At 33.9% G+C, this 10,913-nt stretch overlaps 1 protein-coding gene across 2 annotated transcripts; it reads right to left on the bottom strand.

The window, feature by feature from the left end:
- Positions 1 to 243: 243 nt before the first annotated feature.
- Positions 244 to 9,380, bottom strand: LOC114329569 (SUMO-conjugating enzyme UBC9-B). 2 transcript variants are annotated; one of them, XM_028278719.2, is made up of 3 exons: positions 9,215 to 9,380; positions 8,115 to 8,383; positions 244 to 546 (listed from the first exon to the last, which is right to left on the bottom strand). In XM_028278719.2, the coding sequence occupies exons 2-3, from the start codon at positions 8,380 to 8,382 to the stop codon at positions 332 to 334; spliced, it is 483 nt and encodes a 160-aa protein (XP_028134520.1). In that variant the 5' UTR covers position 8,383; positions 9,215 to 9,380; the 3' UTR covers positions 244 to 331. The 2 variants fall into 2 exon arrangements, with proteins under 2 accessions (XP_028134520.1, XP_028134521.1); XM_028278720.2 differs by having other exon boundaries at positions 9,059 to 9,349.
- Positions 9,381 to 10,913: the final 1,533 nt, after the last annotated feature.

Below are 10,913 nucleotides of genomic sequence, written 5' to 3' on the forward strand. Positions count from 1 at the left end.
TTCACATACTTGACAAAACAGTTCTTTGCTGTTTTCATAGTTGCTTGTATCTCCCAGAACTTCATCAGCCGTATCTGTTATTATTTGTTTAGGCTGGCTCCCATGCCCCTCTGCGCCCCTTTCTTTTTGTGCTTGCATTTTTTTTGGTTATTGGCTCTTCATATTTATTCCGAATATCATCAAACTTGACTCATACTGTTTATAATTATTATGGGAAAGTCTACAATAGAAAAACAATCTTGATAAAGCTTATAATTTATTACGAATACCCTATTACATATGTCTTAAATGAATTTATTAAAAAAGAAACGTCACACATACAATTAATAATTTAACTTTCTTGGTGGCTCATGGCTCGAGCTTGAGCTCTTACTCTCTTCTCATATTCCAAGCGATTTTGGCAGTAAATGGTATAGGCTTCGGCCTGTGCGGGATCCTTCACATTTGGCTCGTTTAACAAGTCTTGAATACCCAAAAGAATCTGTTTAATTGTAATAGCCGGTCTCCAGTCCTTTTCTTCATCCAATAGCGACAGACAAACAGTACCTGAAATAAAAGTTAAAAATATATTCTAATACAAAAATTATTTAGTAAGTATATTTGAAATAACATGTACAACAGAAGGAACCTATTGTTGTGAAGAAATCGATACATTTTTGGCAAAGTAACGTAAGTGACATTTTATGTTTTTCCATTAAACTAAAGCTATTATTGTTTAGAAGGTACTGCCAAAGTGTAGTAAGCCTAGAATTAATTCAAACATATGTCTAGGCTTACAACACTCCGGCAGTACCTTCTAAACAATAAGAGCGTTTGTTTAAAGGAAAAACATGATTCGCCAAAAATGTCACTTACGTTACTTTGCCAAAAATGTATCGAAATTTCGAGACAAAAAGAATATTTGTTGTGGATAAATTAAAATACACTCATGGACAAAAATATTACATATTTTGAAATTAACATGTGCAATTTGTGCTGCCCCCAGTGTGACATTTGAATTTTTATTAATTAAATGCCAAACTGCAATGTTATATTTATTTAATTTATTCACCAAAATCAACTTAAATCCAAAAAAATTAGTATGACTGAATAGGTATTTTGAATACCTTTCAAACGAGGTATCACTTGCCATAAGGTCCCATTTAAAATTATCGGTCACAGTGGCTCTGTAACGTCATCTTTCACTATTAGGTCACCTGTTATGACTAGTTGAGAAGCTTACGTCTGTTTGTTTCCTCCCTCTAAATTTCACTATTATAAGTATAACTGTTCAAAAGATATGAGGGGGAATGGACTTTTGACTAGCACTGTATATGGGGCTGAAGCCTTATCTCAAAATAATGAAAGTCTTCTTGATATTTTTGAGAGAAAAATTTTTGGGGCCATAAATGAAAATGGACTATGGCATTGAATGTGCAACTTTCAACTACAGTCGAACCTGCTTATTAGAATACCGGTTATAGGAATATCCTGCTTTAAGGAATAGAAATTTGAGGTCCTGAAATGTTTCTAATAGCTACCAATAATCAGTTAGTAGAATATCCCAGCTTTAATAATATTTTTGCCTGGCACGAAGGCTATTGAAATAAGCGGGTTCAACTGTATATTTTATACACAAGGATCTAGATATTGTGAAATTCGTTAAAGTGAAGAGACTTAGACACTAATAGGCCATAAACGGAAGCTTTTCACCTCGCAATTTTTACAGAATGGATAGATTTGCTTGAAAATTTGAAAATAAGTAGTAGATAGACCAAGGATCAAAATCTATATGATGCCGACAGGTGCTTTTACCATGGGGGTGGTTGTCACCCCATCACGGGGGTGGAAATTTTTGATTATATTTTGACCACAAAAGTTGATAAAAACATTCATTCTAAGCAAAAAATGTTCTATACATTTTTTTGATAAAATTACCAGTTTTCAATTTATTTGCCATCGAAAATGTTAGTTTTATATCGAAAAAATCAATGTTTTGATAGGTATACTCATTTGATTCACTCAATTTTTGCAGTAGAAAAATTTTTTTCAAACCAAGTTCTTGAGAATTGAATAACCTACAATTTTATATAAACATTTTTCGTATCTCTGATGCTAATCTTTATATTCTGAAGAAAATGGCATTAGAAGAAAAATTCGTTATTCGCTTTTAACTCCTGTTTTTAAAAACTAATCATTCTAAGCCAGTCAAACATCTAGAATCTATTAATAATACATAAATAAATAAGAATGAATAAGGCCAATGACTAACACCGCTAACTTACATTATTATGATTCCAATTGGATTTCTCCTTTTTTTTTTTCAAAAAAATATATTATTTTTTAACCCTAACATTTTTAATTTTGATCCTAGAAGTTTGGTAAAAAAGAATTTTGTAGGTTTTTATAAGGTCTATAAGGCTATTAATATAAATTATTGTTAAAATCCTCAGGCGCAAAAAGAGGTGACTTTGAAAGGGTTGGTAAAGGTGGTTTTTGCATGTCATTACAAGTTTTAATTGTCGATAGCCCACTCAATTTTTGCCGTAGAAAAAATTTTTGCAAACCAGGTTTTTGGAAATTAAATCGGCTACGATTTCATATTTGAACATTTTTTCGTATCTCTGATGCTAATCTTGCTATTATGAAGAAAAAGCAATTTTTTCCAAACTTCAAAAATTATTTATTTGCTTAACTCCATTTTTTAAAAAACTGTTCATTCTAAGCCGGTCAAACTTCTAGAACCTATTAATAATACATAAATAAAAAAAGACCAAATAAGGTCATTAACTAATTTTAATTAGGGTGGTGATTAGGGGGCTGCTTCCAATCACTTTTTCGCTGAAAAAAATAGGGACTGACATTCTTTTCATTATAAGTTACTTAATTTTTGAGCTAGACTTTTTTTATTTCTGGAGATAGATATTTTTAATACTTTAAATCAGTTTGAACAAGTTGTCCTCGAAAAATGCATAGTTTTCTCGTCTTTTGACTTTGAAACTACAATATTTAGCATTTGACTAAGAAGAGCCAACACATAATAAAGTATAGCTCGATTACTATTGGTCTTAAAGAAAATCTAAAAACACATTTTTGCTTATTTTTTCAAAAGGTACATTTTTGTTAAGTAAAGTTGTTTTGATAAAACGAAAACTTTTGGAGTTAACAGAAAACTTATTAAAAACATTGATTTTTTCGATATAAAACTAACACTTTCGATAGCGAATAAATCGAAAACTATCAATTTTATCAAAAAAATGTATAGAACGTTTTTTGCTTAGAATGGACGTTTTTACAGACTTTTGCGATTAAAGTATAATAAAAAATTTCCACCCCCCGAGGTGGGGTGGAAACCACCCCCATGGTAAAAGTGCCTGTCAGCATGATATAGATTTTGATCCTTGGACTATCCACTACTTATTCTCAATTTTTCAAGCAAATCGATCCATTCTGTAAAAATTGCGAAGTTTTGTCAAGCTTCATTACTTGGACTATAAGAGAACATTTTCAAAACCAGTGGCACAAGGAGTAGAGGACGACTATGAAGAAGATGTATTGATGATATTATGGAAGAAGACTTAAAGATACTAAGAGTCAGAAGATGGACAGAAGTTGCCAGGAATCGACAGGAGTGGTGACTTCTTTGCGAGCAGGCCAAGACTCACAACAGATTGTTGGGCCACTTATGATGATGATATCATCTGTATTTCGTCTTCCCACATTGTAATTTGAAAACAATATTTTGATATATTTAACCTCAAATATTATGAGAGACGTCAGTTATAATTTCCAATCTTATGAAATATAATAATCTTATAAACTCATCACTAATTCTAGCCAATGAAATACTGGCTGTAATAGGAATGAAATGTCAAAAGAATCTGATTACCTATTCCCTATAATGTTTCTGAAATTTAGAATATGGCAACAAGCGGACAATTATGTGCAACCTTTAGGTATTGTTTGACTTTTTCTATATATCGTCTGTGTCATTCTAATACCTCGTAACCCACAAAAATTTGAAAAATAAGTTTTTTCCAGATTTGTACAATGTAAAGCTAAACTCGCATGTTCAAAAAACCTTGTAAGCCATACTTCATTCTTAAGATTATTAAATGGGTTTCTAATACGTCCCCTTACTAACAAATAAACGTATCTCGATTTTATTGATTTTGGAAAAACACTGATAAACACCCTTTAGTTTTGTTTTACGAGAGATATTACTGTTAATTTCAAAAATTCATAAATTATTACTCTACAATAGTTTTTATACATTATTCATGGTCATAAAACTGTAAACAAATGGAGGCTTGAATATTTTTATATATGACAAAAAAAATGTTTTTTGTGTTAATGTTGAGATACGTTTATGTGTTATTAATGTATTACTTATTTTTTTTTCTTAATACTAAGTTACGTTAGGCAATAGACTAGTGTTATTTATTTATAAAAATATATAAATTTAAAAAATACATCTAAATACTTATATACTAAAATTAAAAATTAGTTATTCCAATTATAATAATGTTAACAAACGTTTATTCGTTGTCTGAGATGTCTGAATCCAGCCTCACTGTGTGTATCCCACTATTCAGCTCTTCATAGAAACTGTGACACTGAGGTGGTATTACGCCTTGATCGCAAAGGTACTTTAAGTCTTCCAATTTTTCAGTAGCCACTTTCATAGGATGGGTATATACTTGTTGAAGTTTCATATTACTAAAATTGGTAATTCCCCTTGTCATTCGTCGTACAATTTTTATTCTTTTGAATTCGGGGCACGTCTTGTTTTATTTAAAATAAATATGATTTGGATCATTTTTAATATATTTTAGTATTCATATGGTTATTTTCAGCCAGTTAACCTTGTTACCATCAGTGCCAAATTGTTTGTTTTTAATAATTTCTTTTTTTAAAGCTGCAGCATCAAAAAACATAGCTTGATTCATCTCTATTACCTTGTATTTGGATTGTTTTGATGCCATTCCGACCGCTGCATACCACCCAGAAGGATGATATAGGTATATTCAAGTTTCTGGTCGATTGCTTAATATGAGCGTGGACCGAATCGCATTCCATCATTGAATGAGCTGGTTCAAAATAACCATGTTCAATTTCAGGAATATCCAAATCCTGTACGGCATAAGAGTCACTGCTAAAAAACATTGTGGTTTTGACCACTGCAAGTATCACTCATGATGACGAATTTTTTACCATTAGCATGGTCTGATAAATACTTATACAAACATGAGGATATTTCATTAGAGCCTCTTGCAGCAATACCCTCGTGCCACATATAATTTGATGCACATCTTGACTTCACCTCATAGATTGTGGCATTATACACAGCAAGTCGACGTATATAAAATATTGCTTTTGATGATACTTTTGGACAATATCTCACAGCCTCTAAATCTATTTGTATAAAGTTGTTAACATTGCTATCTGCGAGCAACTTATTATCGTCATGAAAATTGCGTGCTGCAATCTTACGTGGATATGTTCCATGTGTAATGGGAATAACGTAGGCTTTTGTTCTACAGCACAATTTTTGTATTTGACGCAAGAATCACACATATCTTTGCGTGGTTTACGAAATTTAATATTTAAATTATTAAAAATTTGCCTGTAGTGCCATATTTTTTCTGTTATAGAATTTTGCTTCTTACAAAGATCAACGTAAAAATTGTACATTGTTGAAAGAGAAAGATCTGCTAAATATTTATAATTTGTTTTTTTTTCGACAGTAATGAGATGGCACGCTAGGAAATGATAGTATGTGATTTTCTATCATTTCTTTGGCTTCAGTCGGTCTAGTGATACCGGGTTGGTGATGTCCTCGTCTGCTGGGTACAACAATATGAGCCTCATTTCTATTATTTAAAATATTTCGCACGAATCCTTCAGAGATATCTAATGTTGCAAGAAAGAAACCTTGACATACTTGTCACTTTTTGACCAGCATTGAACAGGGAAAACTGCCACGAGTTGTTCCGTCTTGAATTTTCGCCAGTAGTTTTGACTTTTTTGTTCATCACATCAACCAACGTTGATATATATTGCCTTTGTTTTTCCGAATTTCCTAAGGCCCAATAAGCATTATGGATTTCTAATCTGTGATCTTCAGAAAAAACTTGACTGCATTTTCTGGGGCACTATGAACAATCTTTTTGTTTTACGACACGGGAATTTACTTCTGCACCCTTCATTGGAATATAGGCTTTTCCAGATTGTCGTAAACACTTTCTAATATTTTGTTTCTATTGAGAAGGAACAGGTCGTGTGTTTCGAGATTTCTTAGAGACTTCTACTGATGGATTAGGATATTGAAACAAGTCTTGTTCAACTGACACAGTAAGAACTTCGTCTGTAAGTGTATCATTCGATTGACCAGGGCATTCAATTATTGGCTGGAATAATGACGTTGAAGGAACTTCTTCTCTACTAGAACTACTCGCAAAATGTACTTCGTCTGTAAGTATATCATTCGATTGACCAGGGCATTCAATCATTGGCTGAAGTACTGACGTTGAAGGAACTTCTTCTCTACTAGCACTACTCACAGAATGTTTTTTTAGAATGGATTGGCGTCTTTTTCTAGGTTTTAATGAAATGTAAACACGTCTTTTAGAACTCCCAGAATCTGTGCTATCATCAGAATCACCAGAAGCGATATAAGATTCTGACGAATCATCATTTGAAAAGTCTCCAGTCGGATATTCTGAAAAGAAAAATATTTCTCCAGAAACATATAAACTTTTTATAACCGGCAACACCGCATTCTGTCGCGCCAGAATGTTACTACAAGAAACACGTTAGACACAACCTTAAATTGCTTAAATTAATGATTACCTAAATTAACATTTTATAAGAACCTACTTTTATATAATATGTAGGAATGTAGGTAGGTATTGAAATAAAAAATATGTAGGTATGTAATATTGGAATAATTGTCACTTGTGACTGCCTGTTGTCATAAGTTTACAAACTAACATCGACCAGTGTTGCCAGCTGATGCCACTAATAAATGTGTACAACAGTTACGTTTGTTTATTTCTAAGCATAGCAGATTCCTAGCAGAAATACATAAACGTATTTGCACATAGGTGTATCTGTTTCTAAATATTTTTCGTATTACAGAGATACACCAAGGTTTAGATTCTTAAATAAGAAAGATTGAGATACGTGGCTTTGTTATTAAATAGAACTAGTTATTTTTTAATCAAACATGGATTTATCTCAAAAACAGTGAAATTCGAGATACGTTTCTTTGTTAGTAAGGGGACGAATAACGCGTACCCATTGCTGAGTGTATCAATAGCAATAGTTTTTCTTGTCTGCTGAACAATCGTGAATTTGGGGTTACGAGGTATTAGAAAGACATAGACAATATATTCTACTTATACTGTTAATGTGTTTAGGTGTACTGTTCTACGTTTAGTTCTACATTCAAAGTTTATTATTTCTGTCTAGATTTATTATTTATGGAACCTAACCTTTTCTTTATTGTATTTTTCTGTTATTTTGGGTTATCCAATTAACACCTTGGCTGCGTTAAGGGACAAATAGACCTTGTACTACACTAACGGTTGGCTGCATCGTCTGTGTCCTAACGCACAGTGGCAAAGGTTCACTACATGAAGTTTATAGATATCTCAACGTAAGTTTATAAATATCTCGCAGCCAAGTTGTTAATAAAATAAAAATCTGTAAAAATAAGGATGTGTTGGACAGTAAAATGCTGCATATAGCAGTAACTTATTTATAGGGCATTAATAGTGTTTTTCTACAACCGTGTTAAAAATTCAATTTTTAGCACTCCATACGAGCGTTAAAAATGCTACTTTAAGGCACTAGTGCTTTAAAATTTTTATGGCACTGCAGTTCGTATTGACTGTATAGGCAATTTTGATGTATTGTCAAAAAAATATAAAAATGGAATGTCAGTCAAGTTCAAGTAAAAGTTTTTGTAGATATTGTCCTGTAATTACGTTTGTAGAAAAAATATTGTATGATATGCGTGTTAAAAAGTACATTTTTAAGGCACTCGCTTCTCTCATTCTGCAAACTTTCACATGTGTGCCTTAAAACGTGTACTTTTAACACTTATATCATAAATAACTATTAAACCTTACCCGATGGATATACATTGGGATGAAACAATGGTGGTTCAAATTTGCATTTGGGTGGGCTAGTAGGGTAATCTTCCTTGAACAGCATTCTCAATTTGTAATGTCCTTCTTCCCATGGTGTCCCTTTTTTTCCAGGAATGGAGCACTCCCAATTCATTAGGTTAAGTGTGCCATCTTGATTTTTGGAAGGTCGGGCTACAAAACCAAATGGATGATCTTTTCTCCAGGCTTTTCTCTCTTCAGTTAAACGGGCTCCCGCAATACCAGACATTCTGCAAGTAGTAAAATTAATACAGGTGGTTAAACTTCTTTTATTATAAAATAATTATCATAAGAGCAATAACAAAGCAGATGAAATGCAGAAACGAGTCTTATCAATGGCATTCATTGTACCAGAACCCTGCTATGGCATTGCAAAGGCAGTGACAAGAACAGCTATAAATCTGTTATAGTGAATAGCTCACAAATCTCTGGATAAGGTAGAGGAACTCACCAGGACAAATATAGACGAAACAGTTCATTACAGATCATTTATGTCAGTGTGACAGCTTAGCAAATCTGCAGTTTTTTTCAAACCATTTAAAAAAGGGTCAGGCTAGAGGATGTAACCTAGATTCTTGGACAAGATAATCACAACAGATCTGAAAAGGTGGCAGTGAAATAGGCCAAGAGCCATATCATTGAATCTAACTATCTTTGCAGTGAATCTATATATACAGTGAACATGATCTTCATCCTACTTTTCCTCAAGGGTTCAATTTTCGTAAGCTTGTGATAGAAATAGACAATTAACTAAGTGAAAAATTTATAAAACATAGAAAGGTTAGCTACATTCAAATAGTTATGAATTTTTTTTATCCAGCTGACAACTAGTAACTGTCAGTGACGATTGTTTATACATTTTCTTTGTGTGTAAATTATTAAGATTAGGAAAGATAAGTACATACTTAGCACAATGCAATATTTCTCATGCTACCTCGATTGCCGATGTAAAACGCGGGCAACCGTCTTGGGACGCTCCTGGCGCACAAGGTAAAATTTACTAGATACAGACGGCTCTTCACATCTTATAATTAAGTAAAACGTTTGAGAATACCACTTACTTGGATATGTAATTAGTAAAGCTACCGATTACACTAAATTCGAAGATTCTTTATTAATTTCCGACTACAACCAAAAATCACAGTTAATAATCACAGAGCAGGAGCCGGAGCCGAGGGAAAATGCGTGACAAGTGACAAGGACATGGACAGAACGGAAATTTTGACGTAACCGTAACACGCAATGACGTAAGACGTAACATGTAACAAGAGCTTACGCCCAACTTACACCATACCACTTTTATCGCTAGTTGTTATTGGTCTATTGGGCCAATGACGTAAATATAAACGTTTATTACGATTATGTTATTGAATTGGGCTAATAGAAATATTTGATAGTTAGGCCGTCCGCACATGGGTGAACGCATTTTTTATATAAACAAAAAAACGAAGGACACAAATATACGCTCCATGACTGGGAAACGTACGTCTCACTCGAACTTTCTCGTGCGCTACCGATCGCAAGGGACGAGAGTCGTACAAGAAGAGGAGATTTGCAATCCTAAACGCCCCGTCTACGGAGCTCAATGCCACAACTCACAACGAAAGAACTTGAGTGGTGGGGAGAGATCTACGCGACTGGAATCGCGTTCGACTACTTCGAGCGTCGACCCATGTGCGGACCAAGGTTCATAAATAGACCCTTAATGATATCTATAGATACATTATATCTCAAGATATAAACACAAATTAAAACACTAACGATATTTAATAACAAAATATAGCCTCCAAACCACGTATCCTATTATGTTTACAAACCATTCGTCAAATTGCTCGTCTGGGTGACGTCACGATGAAAATATTTCATTTGTCGAATGTCAAAGTTACCATACAACCTATTTGTGTGCGGACGGCCTTAATAGAAAACTTGTATTTTGAAGAATCCAACAGCAACAGTATGCTGTAAGAAGTAATTGAATCTAGAAACTCTCATGACCTATGCTTTGTTTTTAAACCAGGAGGAGTAAACTAAAAAAGACAAATTCACTAGAAAAATCACCAAATACATCTTCTTTTTTGGTTGATCATGTCGGCCTTGATCATGACGACTTCAAAATAATTTTGACCAATTGGATAGCAGAGGAGCAGAACAAAAGAAGATGGAAATATTTGGAGGAGGTACGGTGAAGCAGTGGGTAGCCCTTATGGTGAAGGACACAAATATACGCTCCATGACTGGGAAACGTACGTCTCACTCGAACTTTCTCGTGCGCTACCGATCGCAAGGGACGAGAGTCGTACAAGAAGAGGAGATTTGCAATCCTAAACGCCCCGTCTACGGAGCTCAATGCCACAACTCACAACGAAAGAACTTGAGTGGTGGGGAGAGATCTACGCGACTGGAATCGCGTTCGACTACTTCGAGCGTCGACCCATGTGCGGACGGCCTTAATAGAAAACTTGTATTTTGAAGAATCCAACAGCAACAGTATGCTGTAAGGAGTAATTGAATCTGGAAACTCTCAAAACCTATGCTTTGTTTTTAAACCAGGAGTAGTAAACTAAAAAAGACAAATTCACTAGAAAAATCACCAAATACATCTTCTTTTTTGGTTGATCATGTCGGCCTTGATCATGACGACCTCAAAATAATTTTGACCAATTGGATAGCAGAGGAGCAGAGCAAAAGAAGATGGAAATATTTGGAGGAGGTATGGTGAAGCAGTGGGTAGCCCTTATGGTGAAGTCGTTAGGGAACATC

The sequence above is a fragment of the Diabrotica virgifera genome, chromosome 1 (assembly GCF_917563875.1).
Source record: "Diabrotica virgifera virgifera chromosome 1, PGI_DIABVI_V3a".
Taxonomy (NCBI): domain Eukaryota; kingdom Metazoa; phylum Arthropoda; class Insecta; order Coleoptera; family Chrysomelidae; genus Diabrotica; species Diabrotica virgifera.